Below are 15,848 nucleotides of genomic sequence, written 5' to 3' on the forward strand. Positions count from 1 at the left end.
TAAGGTGAGTTTTGGGGGGTGGTTGTGGTTTTTGGACCGTATAGGAAATCATAAAAAAAACCCTGTCTTCAGAGAGCCCTTTAGATAATTTTGGTCTACTAGTCAACCATTCAAAATAAAAAATATTCCAGATGGTGTTTTCAGGAAAGGCAGAGCAAGCTTTTTCAGCACTAATACTTGCCTGCTGAGGTTTTATTTCTCTTCTTCCCCCAGGGACTTGAAGGCAGAGCAGTACAGTTGGGGGGGGAATAAAACCCCCAGGAATGGAGGCAGGCACACTTAAAGGCAATTTGCCATCATAAACAAGCCTCGGGTCTCCTTACTGCGAACGCTTGTACGGGATAGCAGTAAGTAATGAATGTCCAGCGCTGTCTCTGGGAAGGAGCGAGTGACATTCGTTTTGGGGGGTGACACCGGTTTCGGGCACGCAGAGCTGTACCGCAGCCAGACCCGCTGGAGATCTGGACGCGAGGGATTTGGGGGACGGAGTGCTGAACGACCTTCTGCTAAGTTCCTCCCCGGTTGCAGGAAGACATAATATTTTGCTCCTTCTTTTCCTCCTTTCCCAAACAAGCACCTACAGAAGGAAACTGTTGGATATCTGTCGTTCCACAGTGGGGCTTTTTTAGCCATAGCAGCATATGAGACCTAGGGGAGATTCAGGTATGCTTTTAGAGAAAACTATGGAGAAACAGTCACTTCCTTTCAGAGGAAGAATAATTTGCCCCGGAGGAAAAACCAAATCTTTGAGGTGTCTGTGGAGTACACCTATACCTACTCAATTGTCACATCTACCCACCTGACTGTCTTACGGCAGTAAGAGCGCTTTGTTTTGGTTTGTTCTTTACTATTTCTTTGGAACATCCGGTAAGTGTTCATTTGTGGATGATCTGTGCAATTGTAAACCATCTTGGTTGACCCTTTGTAACTTTTTTTGCTAAAAGTCGTTGAGTTTCATGGATGTCAGTGGGAGATTAAAGATGTTGGTAACAGCGAGCCTTTGAGCAGCGGTGGTGACATTGCTGGAAGAGCCATGTGTACTGGTACAGTCCTTATGGCCCTGCTGCTGCAGCCAGTGATTATAACGCTGGATACGCAACTGGAGGCTTGTAATTTGGTTTCCTTTTAGAAGTCTCTGAGATAGACTGCAGCCCAACAGGACAGCATCTGCTTTTCTTTTTGCTGAAGAACGCTGCTGGAACTTCTCTGTATAAGCTCGCTTAAAAACCTATTGCTTGATTTTGTTAATATATAATAATTTGGCTCCTTTTACCTACGGAAAATTACTTATCTGAATAAAATGCAAGAATATTGTCTAACGAAAGGGGAAAATAAAGAGTATAATTGTGTTAATTATCAGAATACCAGACATGTAATTAATGTGCCACAGGAACAAAGAGCAAATGTACTAATAGCACGTAATTGGACTTAAACTACACCCTTGGTAGAAGTCTCTGCAATGGAACTGTTGTGTTTGTGCTCCTTTTCAAATTAGCAATAAGGAATAAATTAACATCCATTTTCTTGCCCGTACAAAGACGGAATCATATTGTGGGGCAGGGTAATGAATTCAGAGAATGCCTTTACATTCCCATATGGCTCTTAGGGAGGGGAATGCTCATGCACATGGCTCTTCTCTTCTTCCTTGCAGGAAGGCAGGCGGAGAGAAGAGGAAAACCTCATCGTATGACCAAATGTTCGCTCAGTACCACGATCCTAAAGAATACAAAAAGTCTGTAAGCTGAGCAATTTAAACATTGTCACCAGTACCTGGTGCAAATATTTGAGCTGGTTTATCCATCCATCCTTTTACACGTGGTATGTTCCTGTATTGTGTGGTCAGATAAGGAAGTAGGTAGGGTAGGGGCTAGTCACTGACGCAAAGGGACGTCTGTGATAGAACTGGAAAGAAAAGCCATAATTCTTCACTCTTTTTTTTTTTTTTTCCCCTCCTCTTTTTTCCCCCCTCCCCACGGCATAAATCACTAGTTCAGTTTTCTATATAAATTAGGGAGTTAAAGCAGTTGTTAATGTGGGCGTGGGCCACTATGCCGCTCCTCAGAGCGGGTTAGTACAGTACATGAAGAAAGAACGTAGAACCAGCGCAGTCCTTGGGTTTTGTGGACACAGGTTGTAGGAAGGCTCATCCAGAGCACCTGACTGTAATTCTTATTTTATTGAGTTAGAGGATGATTAGTAAAATAACTTATTACTGAGGCTGTTTCACTTTCTGTACTCTCTCCCTGTTTGTCTTTAGAGGTGCCTTACTAAGCTTTACAAATAATTTATTTAATGCTCTTCAGAGGCCACAGTGGCTTCAGGGACTTAGGAGACCTCAGTACCCCTGCAAGTAAGGAAATAAATTTTTAAGAAACAGGTCCAGTTTCATTCAGACTCCCCTTCTAGTTATATAACACAGCTTAAAACAGCCGTTGTGGTATTAGATGCAAAGACTTAGGTTAATAAAGCCTAAATTTTATTGAGGTCCTTAAGTCAAGTACTGCTTTTTAGCTAAGCGCTTGAAAGCCAGTCTGTTCAAGGTATTTCAAGGTATTACAGTATTTTTTAACTCAAGGTATTTCAGGGTATTGCACTATTCAATGTTACCTACCCTCTTTGTGCCCTGCTTTCCTAAATATGCAAATGAAAAGCCTGGAAATTCGGGCTTTTTCAATTGTAATGCACCTGTCATCACAATATCTAGACACCTGCCTTTCTACTTCACAGAAGTATTGTGAGAGCGCATTAATTAACGCTTGTAAAATGCTTGGAGATCCTAGGATGGAAGGTGCTAATGAGTTGTAAAATATTGTAATGATGTTGCAGAATATTCAGTCTCTTTCTCTTTGTAAGGAAAGACTTGCATCTTTCCTTCATTGCTTTCATGTTTCTAGGTGCATATTTTGCAATAGAAGGTGAGTCTAAACAGGAAAAAAAGGATTAAACAAGGTAGAAAGATTGCTAATGCGGCTAGTTTTCTTGTGAGGAAGCTAGTTGTTTTTATGTACTACTTTGCTTATTGAATTTTCTTTTTGTCTCTCTGATGGACCCATACTTCAATGGCTTGTTGAGAATTCTCTGAACGTTCAGAAATGTCAGGGGAGAAGATTTTCTTCTTCAGATTGCCAAGGCCTTCATTTGCATCCCCTAAATCAATTCTCACACATGATCAAAGCAGTTCTGGAAATTTTCAAGTGTGGGGAAAACCAGCCCTCTAATTCTTTCTCCTCTAATATATACAGTCAGGTTCCAAAGCATTAAAAAAAAAAAAAATCTTCATCCACCAAATCGAAAAATACATGAATTTTATGCCTCTTTATGTTCAGAGGATTGCAACTGTGTATGTTAGGGACAGCAAGGCTAGAAAAGATGTAGCAGGTCATCTATGTATGTTTTCTCTTCAAGCTGGTCGGGGCATTGCTCTGGCACTTTGTTGTGGAGTTTTCTTTTGAATGACCCAAACTGCCTGCTGCCTTACAAGAGTACTCTGTCGTTTCATAGGTCTCATTGTGAAGAATTAATTTTTTTATATTCGCCTTGAATTATCTTTTTCTTAGTGTCCTTATTGTTCATTCTTCCTGCTTGGCTTAGACTGATGAAGCCATATCGGAACCAAAAAATACTAGAATTCAAATTGCCAGAATACTTTGGGATTCTCCTATTGCTTTCTCCAGGGGGAATGGGAGGAGCTGGAGTAGAGCTGTAATACAGCTTGTCAGAACCTCGCCTGGTGTTGCCTTCGTCTAATATTTTGCTTGGCTGTGCATGCAACTCTCCCATGAGCTTAATTACTTTACTGTATAGTCTCTATGGCAATTGGTCCCTTTTCAGAAGTGGTTTCAGGGCAGCTGTGATAAACCAAATGCTCAGCAGAGGAGATAAAGCTAGGTTCTAACTTCCCATTAAAAGCAATCATAATCTGGAAACAAACTAGTATGCAGACATTAATTGTACTGAGATGAAAATAAGCCTGCGCCCAGTTTTAGCCTCTTTGTTTAAAGACTGGACCATTTTCTCAACCCAATTCTAGACTATAGGAAGTTTGGACCCTTTCCCCAGGCCTCCACTTTTGAACAAGGGTCCAAGTCTAGTATCTAGAAGTAACGGTGCATATTTCGTGTGTATTGAAAATCATTTATGATCCTGAGCTCTAACAACTGGATCCAGATCTGCTGTTGACTTAACAACAGGGCAGTGACCGTGCCCCTGCACTGGGCACTGGTGAGGCCGCACCTCGAATGCTGTGTTCAGTGCTGGGCCCCTCACTCCCAGAGAGACATTGAGGGGCTGGAGCGTGTCCAGAGAAGGGCAACGGAGCTGGGGAAGGGTCTGGAGCACAAGGCTGATGGGGAGCGGCTGAGGGACCTGGGGTTGTTCAGCCTGGAGAAAAGGAGGCTGAGGGGAGACCTCATCGCTCTCTACAACTGCCTGAAAGGAGGCTGTAGAGAGGTGGGGTCGGTCTCTTCTCCCAGGTCACAAGTGATAGGGCGAGAGGAAATGGCCCCAAGTTGCCCCAGGGGAGGTTTAGACTGGATATTGGGAAATTTTACTTCACTGAAAGGGTTGTCCAGCACTGGAACAGGCTGCCCAGGGAAGGGGTTGAGTCCCCATCCCTGGAGGTATTTAAAAGCCGTTTGGATGAGGTGCTTAGGGACATGGTGTAGTGGTGGGCTTGGCAGTGCTAGGTTTACGGTTGGACTCCATGATCTTAAAGGTCTTTTCCAACCTATACGATTCTGTGATTAACTGAGCATGTCTTGCTTCTGTCTGTATTTATGGTATGCACTGGCTTCCTTTAAGTAGCAAGCAAAGGCATTCATTTTTACCTATCACCTTATCTTTTCTTTTCTGGCTGCTCAGCTCCATTCTGACAAGTGCAATAAATGTGTCCTCCTGGGTCCTTGCAAGCTGGGCATTAGTCACACTGTGCATTTCAAGGACATCAGTCCGATAGTTTTTCAGCTGTAACGGAAAACATATTCTGCCAGGAGCCATTTGTTCCAGTTTTGTTGCTTACTAATAAAATAAAAATCAATGTTTTTTTGGAGCTTGAGAAGCAGGTCAGAGAGTAGGAGGGAGATAGGTGGTAAAAATGAAGGTGCTGAAGTTACTTCTCTGAAATAATGGCATGTGGCATTTCAGATAAAGTGAGAATCTCTGTCAACTTGTGAAATGCAGTTACCTCTGGCAAACAGTATAGCTATTGTTTAACAGCAAACAGGACTGGTGCATAGCAGGTCTCACACTGGGCAATTTAAATCAAATTTAGTTTTGTGAAACAAAAGGTATTCGAGAGGATGTCGTATTTGCCATACTTTTAGAGTGAGTGCCAGTGGAACGTCAGTGGTGATGTGGATCAGCATCCCATTTTGCTGTCTCCACCACAGGTGGAGTACCCATACTATCTGTATCCTCAGCCACTAAACTGCCAGTTCAAACCACTTTGTCATCTAACTAAATAAAATCGTCTAACTGATCTTCAAATACAGACTAAAGAATTATTGGCTCTACTGAATCAGTGCCTTAGTCACAACTGACTCGGAGGAGTTTTGCTTGAAGAGCGAAATGCAATCAATGCCTTCTCCTTCCTTGGAAATTTCCCAGTTTCATCATGACTGATTCAGCTGATTAATTAATCTGAGCTGGTAGTGTCATTGTGCAGTAAATAAGGTTTACCTGGACATAGCATTTCTTCTCTTAAAAATGTCTCTCCTTCCTAATTCTGCAGAATCAGAATGATTTAAACGAGTCCTGATGGTAACACTGAAGTCCCCTTCTTACTGCGGTCGATGGTAGTGTGCTGTCCCCCGCTATAATTCATGATACAGCCCAAGTGGACTGCAGAGCAAATTTTGCTCTTTAAACCATCTTTTCTACCACACCTAATGAACCTAGGTTGTTCTCCAGTTTAAAGGTGGTAATAATTTATTTTGCAGAAAATGTTTTTAGAGTATGTATATATAGTTGCATGCCAGCTGGCCACTGACTTACAAGCCCTCTTCAGATACTTTTATATTGACATTCAGGCTCTGTGGATAGTTATATTCCTAACCAAAATCCAGTATTTGGGCAAATAGATTTGTGTTGCACTGTGTATTCATCCATGGGCAATCATCTTTTAACTGATGATATTTTGCCTTGCAGATCTTTACTAATGGGGTGGTTCTTACTCATGCATTAAGTTAGTAGGACTAGTTTGAGAGTCATACTGAGCTGGACAGTCCTTCTACTCTCCATACAAAAGAAAAATACATAATGTAGCATACTGTCAGCTGAAGCTGCGTTGGCAGAATGTAAAGACTCAGCTATCTGGCAACAGATGGGCTACAGGCTTCTTCTGACATGATCTGCCATCCAGCATATGTTAGACAGGCTGAGAAACCAAGGGGTTTTAGACTGAAGCTTTAGCTTTATTTAAAAAAAGAAAGATGTCTTAGCTCTTGATAGAGCAGGTGGCCTACAGCGCACAGTCAATGAAATAAATGTGGACTAACTTGGTTGCTTGGTTAAGGGGTAGCTCCGTAGCACAGGACAGGTAATGGGGGTATCCTTCATCGTATTGGACCACAGCGTATTTCTCTTCAAATTCCATTTCTGCTCTGCGCACACTCATATTAGCAAATATGCTTGAGATACAGCAGGTAAAGATGGTTGGTTTTGAGGATGGAAGAAGCTGTTGGGTGGGCAGAACAGCTTGCCTGAGGATATCGAAATGCACTGGCTTGCTGCAGACCAGATTCTGTCAACTTGCGGAGACCTTAGTGACTGACCGAGGGCAGTGAATAAGTTGGTTTCTCACCTTTGGTTGGCTGGTCCCCCCATCTCGAGTTTGGGGTAAACAGGTATTCAGCAGGGAAGGTAACGGTATTGGGCTTGCCTTGGGAGGGAGGGGGAGGTTTTTCCAGAACAGATCAATCTTGGTATTTAAATTGCATAGTGTTTTAAAATAAAGAAATACCACATCTCTAGGATCGTGAACATTCTGGACTTTATTTTTATTTCACTGTGGGAGTGAAATGGCTAATAGGTACAAAGCATGAGTAGTCATATCTAATTATAAAATAAGTTGGTTGCATTTTAGTTGTCAAAACTCTGATCATGGTAAGGCATTTTTTTCTTCTGTTGAAGCATTTTCTAATTGAAATTTTTGACCAAAGAGCAAGTAACTTTTCTATTACGGGACAGGTTCTGTGCAACTTAATTATTCCTGTGAAACTTCCTGATTTAGATGGTACTCGTGAATTTTTCCAAACAGAACTAGTAGACTTTTGCCTTGATAAAAGTCAGTCCAACTACACTAAAAAAAGGTTTCTCACCACGCAGAGTATTTGTCTCAGCTGTGAGGGCTGCTGTTCCTCCATTTGGGCAGGGTTAGTGCTCCGTCACAGGACAGTCATTCTCTGCAGCTTGTGTACCTGGGGCTGAGCACCAAGGAAACCCCCGAGGTCTACAAGCATTAACTCGGGGAGGCATGCCGGTGCTGGAAGGTGTGTTTACATTTAAAGCAGACACATTTCTGCACGATCGCCGTTTTAGAGCTATGAAAACATAGCAAGATAGCATGTATTTGTTTCACGGTGCTTGCTGCAGGCAGGTGGTGGCAGTTTGTTCCTTCCTGGGGTGGTTCAGCTGACCAGGGTTTGTGCATCCTGCTCCTCCCGGTGCTTTACCGTGCCGGGCTTGCTGCCTTGCTGTCTTTGGCATCAGTGCTGGGTTAGGTAAAGAACAGCTATTTTGCCTTTTGCTGAAAAGATCTGGGAACATTAAGGTGAAAGCATTTAAATAGCTTTATAGGGGTTTTAACTCGTTTTAAAAAGGGGTGTGTGTGTGTGTGTGTCTAATCAGCATTTGCTTCAATCAGCTGTGTGAGGCTTCAGCGGGGCAGCAGCTCAGCCCCGATTACCGACTGTCCTCAGCTGCAGCAACACCGGTACCTTCAGCTGGTGCAAAGAAAACCAAAAACCACCCAACCCCACCCTCCCCCCCGTTCGGGTCAGAGCTGGACAAGCAGCTGGGGCGGTCAGCGGACCGGTACCGCAGTGCCCGGCGCCCGCCCGCCCGGCGCAGCCCCGCGGGCTCCCGGGGCGGAGCGGGGGCGGATTTGACGGCGCCAGGCTGCGGAGAGGCGGTGCCTGCCCCGGCGCTTGCCCCGCCCCGCCGCGCAGATGGGCTCTCCCGCATCCCCCGCACCGTTGGTTCGCTCCCTCCCCCGCCTGGTAACCGGCGCGGGGGGACCGGCCGCGCTCGCCGCCGCCATTTTAGGTGCCGCTGGCGGGGCGCCGCGCTGCCAGGCGGGGGAGGGAGGGGAGGAGGAGAGAAAAGGCGAGCGGAGCGGGGCAGCGCAGCGCTTCTCCTCCCTCCTCCTCCTCTTCCTCCTCCTCCTCGGGGCCGAGCCGAGCCCTCCGCCCGGCGCAGAGCGGAGCCCGGACCAGCGGGGGCGCCACAGCCGCCCGGCCAGCCGGGGCTGCGCGCTGCCCTGCACCGCTCCGCGCTGCCATGCCGCCGCCGCGCCGCCCGGGCATGCCGCGCTCGCTGCCGGCCCCCGCCTCCTGCCTGCTGCTCGCCGCGCTGCTCTGCGGAGGAGCAGGGGCCGCTCGAGGTAAACACAGCCGGGGCGGGCGGGGGAGGGAGGCTGCCCGGCGCCGGGGGGAAGGGGAGGGTGGCAGGTCCGGCCCCCCCACCCCTCCCTTCTCCGCCTTGCGCGCCCGCTCCCCGTGCGCCCTGCGGGGCTGTGCCCCGGACGGACGGACGGACCTGCTGGGCGGGGAGACGGTGTCCTTGGCTCCCTTCGTCCTTCGGGAGGGGGGAGGGAGCGCAGAGGCGGACATCTCGGCGGTGCGGTCGGGGAGGGAGGGGAGGAGGGCGCTGGCCGCCCCTCCCCGGGGCTCGCTGGGGGCCGGGGTGACCCCGCCGCGGCCGTTGCACCTGCGGCGCCGCGGGGAGGGAAGCGGGAGGGGGCGGCGGCGGCTCGTCCTCCGCGCTCACCTGCGCCGGGCAGCTGCCCCCCGAGACCTTCCTCCCCCGAAGGTCAGTCCCCGCGCCGGCGGGCCTCAGCTGTGCGGCCGCGGAGGCCCGGCCCGGCCCGGCCCAGCTGCGGCGGCGGGATGCGCGGCGGTGGCGGCGGCCCGCCCGTTACATAACCGCTCCCGCAGGCGCCGGCCCGCCGTGCCCGGGGCGGGCAGAGGTCGTCACTTGTTGCAGGGGAGGGTTGCGGTGCTCGAAATGCAGCGAGACCCGCCGCCGGCCCGGTCCGGAGCGATCTGCCCGCGGGAAACGCCGCTCTCCTCAGGGCTCGGAAAGGGCTCTGCGAGCGGCGGGTAGAGCCGTGGCGGGGTTCGGGCTCGGGGGAGAGCCTTGGTGGCCAGCGGAATGGGAAAGGGGGAATAAAGCACCTCGGGGAGCCCCTGGGGAGCCTAGCCTTCGGGCGTGCGGAAAGAATACTCGTTTGGTTGTTAGCGAGAACAGATAGCTTTGCTAAACCTTAAGCGATCCGGCATCTTTAAAACGTTGGCCTTGTGGCTATTGATTGATCTTGTGGAGTAAAAGTATACGCATTGCAGGTCTCCTCCTGAGCAGATTTCAGTAAGAGGCTTGCAAACGCTTCCTTACCTGAAGGTTACCCCTGGAATTGAGAATGCCGTTTGTGCAGGATTCAGCTGATCATATGATGAGATTTGAGGGCTTGCATTTAATTTGAATGTAGATTAGAAGCGTGGCTTTAAAATGGTTTGCAGATACATTGAAGGGAAGTTCTTGATCTTAACCAAAAACAACTCATTAAGGACGCATCTTGCTGCAATTTCCCTACGTAGGATCAGGGAGCTGCTGCTGTAGTAAAGGAAGTCTGCTAACTGTTTAGTCAGTGGCCATAATTTACCTGTAAAAGATCTCAAGTACAACCTGTTCGCTAGTATTCTTGGAACCATGAAATGTAATGCTTACCACACCAATACAGAAGCAGAATCTCATTGCATCGCTAGACTTTTCCATCATTTGAAATTATGAATAAAAATGAAGATCAAACCCTCTTTTCAAAGAAAGCTAATATGTACTTGGAAATGAATAGCAAATTTAGATAGCGTTACCCAGGACAGCTCTGTCAGTCAGCTCTTCTGCAGTTTGTTCAAGGCGGTATTTGTTTTCAGTCTAATGTACAGAGCTGCTGGGCTGCAGGTCCTGATCTGTTAAACTTCATCACACATAACCGAGTTACAGTACGAGGTCTGGTTTGGCTTAGTAGGTGCAGTTGCCTTAGTCCTCATGATATTTTGGCTACTCTAGGTAGGCCTGTCGATAATGTTACCTGAAGATGCATTTAACGACAGGCAAGCTCAGGAGAACACCTGGAAAGCTGCTGGAGCAACTCACTTTCATTTCCCTCTTGTTAGGAGAAACATTTGTTTGGAAGCATTTAGGGTAAACTTTCAGTTTTGTGCTATATTTTCAGTTCCTTTTTTTCCAAGTGCAGCTTCATTTTTTTTCATCTGTGACTTTAAAAGTCCTTGTTACTGAGGTCACTGAGATTTATTGTAAGTGGTGAAAACTGAGTTGTGCTTGGTTCAGTAATGTGCAGAAATGGACTGGAAAGGCTACACCAGAGGGGTGAGTTCCATTCTGCAGTTCTGCGTATTCCTGTGGTTGGAGTAGGGGAGTGAAAAGCGGTTTCTTTTGTGACGATGGAAAGAAACCAAAATAGCTTTTGGGGGATGTGATCTTACGCAAAAGTTAGGTGTGAGCCAGCTGACCTACCATCTTCCCTGTAGTTCTTTTAGGGGGTGCAAAGAGTGGTTTCAGCTTCTAAAGAGGCATATTCCTGTCCAGCTGATGCAAAACTCTTAATTTAACTGAATTTATCTTGTAATTGATCAAGTTGACCCAAATATTTCTAAGCTTGTTGGACTAGTGTTGCAGTGGAAAAGCAGTAGTTAGCAGTGCATTCAAATAGTGTTTATCAAAGTGAAGCAACTGGATATTTATCAACGGAGCTGGATGGGGAGCGGAATGGAGTGACTCTTCAGACAAGGCGGCAGTGCGTCTTCCATAGTTACTGACCAGGTAGAGCGATATACCTCTGTTGCCTTGGGCCCCTTCCAACTTACTATCATTTAGGAATGGTATCGATCAAAATAATACTATCTTGAGGAAGCTTTGCTGATCTGTGATTATTTCAGGAAGTCATCTGGTGCTATGAGCGTCTTGAATCCAAACCACAAACCACTTTCTCATTACCATGGTCTAACTGCAGATGTTTCTTTGACACAGTACAGCCTTTATAGTATAGGGCTGGTGGTTAGGTTTCTATCGCCTTTTTAGAGGCAAGGAAATTTAAGACTACCATAAAGGATTATGAAGAGACAATTTGGCTATTTATGGGAGCTGTTAGTTGTTTTCCTCTAAGGATTTATGAAAGTAAGAGACTACCAAGAAGAGAATAGGCAGAATTAACCAGTGCTAGACCTTTCTATGATGCATAATGCTTGGGAAAGCATAATATACAGCCATCTGTTCAGATGCAAACAATTTTCATCTCTTTTTCTATATATATATTATATAAAATAATATACTGCTGTGGAAATTGAAATGGAGTTTCCATTCAAAGAGTTCCAGTTTCAAAGAGTTGGTTTTTTAAGGAGAAGGACAGAAGCTAGGCTCACAGACTTCCGTTTCTTGGGGAAGTTAGAAGGCTTGAAGTAAAACCTAGATCAGGCCACAGGACAGCATAATGTGAACATCTCATCTCAAACAGATTAAATTAGAATGTTGGTATTCTGGGTAAAGCAGCATTTTCTGCCACAAAAATCGAAGTATCTGATAGTTTAGTGGCTCGTGGCTATGAAACTGTTCTGCAGTGGAGAAAAAACGTCTGCAGTTATGGATGTTTCCTGAACAAAAGCACTTTTACTACTTTTCTGAGCCTTATCTCTCATCCTATTTAGTTGTATTCAGAGAAGTCTCTCTGACATTTTGTTTATGATATTAAGGGGCATACATCTTGTATCATTATCATTATTGTCAAAGACAGAAGCGATACCTCAAAACGTGGGAGAGTTTAGGAAGTCGGAAGCCTTGGTCTTAAATAAATCTTGTTTTGCACTCTAATTTATTTGATTTGTACTGATTGACTCACATTGGCTTCGGTAGGGACTAAACCTCCTTAGGAGCCTTTAGAAAGGATTATTAGAAACCTCAGTGCCTTTGAAGAACTGTCTGTCCTTTGTTTATAGTATTAGGTCTCATCTCACTTGCTTTGTATTCAGATTGAAAACAAGTTGCTGCTACTGCTCCCAGTTGGTTTCCCTCTTTTTAAATGGAGTCAACAAGTAGAGCCAGAAGTGCCGGCTATACCGAGATGATGTTTACTGTATTTGTAAATAAGATTCCCTTTCAAGGAGTGAAGTTTATAAATATGATAACAGTTAGAAAGTAAGTGATTTCCACTCTTGCACTGTAATTAGCAACATTTAAGAGAACATTTATTAAATGAATGTTTACAGTCAGAGGCTTATGTTTTCTATTTCAGTGTTCTGTTTAGTGTAAAACATTTTCAGTTTCACTTAAAAAATTAGGGCTTTGTTGCCTTAATCCTATTTAGGCTCTTTTGTGATGGCATATTTTTGTTTGCTGTTTTCCCTACCAGGCTTTTATCCAAATTGAAATTTGGTCAGTATATCCTCTAAGGTCTTTGGCGCTCTGAATATTTCTTCTGCTGCAGTTGTGGGTAATAAAAATTGCAACTGGTTTCCAATCAGTCATTTGCATTACCTTAGTTTCAGGCTTACAGCAAAACTTCCATGTATCTTTGTACAAATAAAATCAGATTTAGGCAACTGGTTCAGTGTAGAACAGGAAACTCTCTGTAAGTGGTGATAAACCAGATTTTTCCCTAGGTAAAATATAATTTAATAAAACCTGTTGAATTCCTACAGCCATTAGTTTGACCATGGTGTTTGGAGAATTAGTGTTAATTGTACAGCCTCAAACTGTAGGCACCTGAAAAATTTATAAACGTTACCTTGTGCTCCCAATGCATGACAGTTGAGCTTCCAGAGCACAAATTACAAGTGCTCCTGAACTGTGGCAAAGAATCCAAGATAGAGATCTGAAACTGTGGGATGAATTTCAACCACCTGATTTTCCTTCAGCTAGGAACCGCAGAGGTTAATGTTAGTGGATGCCCATGCCCTAACCCAATCCCTCTCCTAGTGCAGATTCATCCCGCTATGTTTTGTTACTGCCTACGGTTTTCATGTCCCAGTAGTGGAAATTGTAGTTTGTCTTGGAAACCCATACTATGGAGAAGAAAAGTTCCATGCTATCAAGAAACTCAGCATTTGAGCAAAACTTGTGTTCAGTTTTATCCCATTGTTTGTAGCTGGTTGTAAGAAGACGATTTTTGATAAAATTTTACATATGAGAAGACCCAATTCAATAAACCAATAAAAATAAAACTTTGCATTACCACGGATATGTTTCAAGTTGTTTCTCTACAAAGTTAATCCTCACCATTTTCTAACAGAAAATAGAGGCACAGCTCTGAATTGCAGGTTGGTGAGTCTAGGGTAGGAACAGAACACGCACATTGTAATCAGGCCACGCTACACCCTTTCTTACTAAACTTTGCTTTCAGGGTGGAGAAGCCATATTTTATTGTGTAGATCTTTACTCCTTGGCTGAGCTATATTTTTCTGTGGTTATGTACTACACAAACTTGTTCTTTTAATGATATTGCTTGAAATTTCATCAGAACACTACTAAGTTACGAATATTCAAGGTAAGGCACGCTTCAGAGTGTTTATTGTCTCACTGAAAGGCATACTTATATCCTCTTCCATCAAGAGGAAGACAATTAAAAGATGTACAGTAATCAAAATTTTTGTCAGACCTTCAGGACAGGAGTAAGCGACTGTTCACGCAGTTCATTGAGTGCAGTTCATTTGAATTGACAGAGACTATAATTCTCTTTTTGTGCAATCTCTGGACTCTTCATGAAGTCTCAAAGGTGGATTTTAGAAATGAATATTTTTATGTTTATCTGCTGTCACTAGATTGAGCATCTAGCTTTCAGACTCTAGTACTTGTTATTGAGTTAGTTCAATGTGTTTTACCAGTTAATTCTTAAGAATTTGTTTTGACATAAATCATCCTGCTCTAGTTCTAAAGATCTGTAGTGTGGCTAAACAACACTATACGTTAGAAGTAGTTATCTAGGAGAAAAAATATTTTCGGCTGCAGTCCTTTCTGATTGAGGTGTGTCTAAACCTTCAGTTATGTAGGTGCCAGATCCCATTTCAGTCAAATTAACTTCTGACCGCTTGTCAGAAGATAACGGAAGTCCTCAGAAAGGACTTTGATAAGTACGTTTAATTTTAGTATGTTGGCATTCAAATACGAGAACTGAATTAGTTCTGATTGTCTTAGGATTATAACTTTTGATTAAAGTTTCCATACTAGCCCTAAACCCCATTGCCCTGCCTACATACTCATTTACATTCATTAATTCTTTTAAACAGCAGGAAGAAGTTGCTGCTAGGGGATCTGATGGATTGCATTCTGCAGCATCAGCCATTGCCCATGGTGAAGCGTCCTTTCTTTAAGGCACATTCCTTTTCTGCAGAGCAGTCAGTAGCGGTTCCGGTCGGTATTGGTAAAAGCTGGTCTGTTCAGTTTCATGAGAAACTGAGCACATTTACCTAGAGCGAGTGGTATTTTAAAAACCAGCGTTCAAGCACACATCGCATCAGGCACCGATTCCCTTTCCTCCTATAACTTAGCGGCAATTATCTTCAGATAAACCAAGTTAGACAGGTTGCCTGCGCTTGCCTTGCAGATGCACGGTCAGTCATTGCTTGGCAGCGGTAAAGGCTCTAGCATGAGCTTTACAATTCAATTTGCTACCTGGAAAAAGAGGTAAACTTAGCTGTCTTTTAAATTTTTTTGGCCACTGAAAACTAGTAGAAGTCAGCTTGCTGTGCTGTGCCAGGGTAGGTTCCCCCACTTGACTAGATTAAATGTTAGTTGGGATTTGCAACAGATTCCAGTTGAGGCGCTTACAAATAGTGTGAATATTGTATTTCAAGGAAACCAGTGTGGTTTATCCCAGTTAAATGGCAAGAGATTAACAGCTCAGGGCACTTTGTGAGTGTCAAGCTTGGAATAGGCTGACTGTTTTGGTTTGAAATTAGCAGTCTGGCTTTGAACGACTTTCTCTGTAGATTTCAGGAGTTTTGTAAGAATTAAAGAGGAAAAAAATGTGAAAGGATAGTTTTTGGTCCAACACTTAATAATGTTTAAGCCAACTGAGATCAGAATAATACTTGGTTCAATGTTGCAGTTGGTTCAAGGGAAGCAGTAATGTATTGCTTACAAGCCGTGCCTCATATTTCAAATGCTAGCTTGAGAATTTCTTACAGTGTGTGGTTATGCTAGAGTCAGTAGATCACAAATATGGATAACGGGCCTTTCCTGGATATTCAGCAGTAAGTTTGGTGTTTTAAAATCCAGTGATGTTTAGCCTTCATAAACACAAAGGGATTTAAGCTTTATGTTTTAAAATCTGGTGATGTTTTAGCCTTCCTAAACACAAAGGGGTTTAAGCTTTATGATTTTATTGTCTACAGCACAATAAAAGGACATGACTTTGCTTTTATCTGGGCCTGTTGTTTGAAGGTTCACTAGACTCTGCAGATGCTTAGCATACGCATAATTCTGTTCATATGTGGTTACAGTACTTCAAGCTTTTATAGAACTCTCTACCCTACAGTGGTGGGATTTACTGTAGGTTGCTAAATTAGGAGATGGTTTCTCAATGCTTAAAAAAAAATGGTAATCTACATTCAGAAGCATTAGAA

At 44.3% G+C, this 15,848-nt stretch overlaps 1 protein-coding gene across 4 annotated transcripts in view; it reads left to right on the forward strand.

The window, feature by feature from the left end:
• Positions 1 to 8,189: 8,189 nt before the first annotated feature.
• Positions 8,190 to 15,848, forward strand: part of CLSTN1 (calsyntenin 1) — a 40,632-nt gene continuing 32,973 nt past the window's right edge. For all 4 annotated transcript variants that reach the window (XM_075520782.1, XM_075520784.1, XM_075520783.1 and 1 more), the window contains exon 1: positions 8,190 to 8,599. In XM_075520782.1, the coding sequence (XP_075376897.1) occupies positions 8,497 to 8,599 (103 nt within the window). In that variant the 5' untranslated portion in view covers positions 8,190 to 8,496. The remainder of the gene's footprint in view (positions 8,600 to 15,848) is intronic.

Source organism: Mycteria americana, chromosome 18 (assembly GCF_035582795.1).
Source record: "Mycteria americana isolate JAX WOST 10 ecotype Jacksonville Zoo and Gardens chromosome 18, USCA_MyAme_1.0, whole genome shotgun sequence".
Lineage (NCBI taxonomy): Eukaryota > Metazoa > Chordata > Aves > Ciconiiformes > Ciconiidae > Mycteria > Mycteria americana.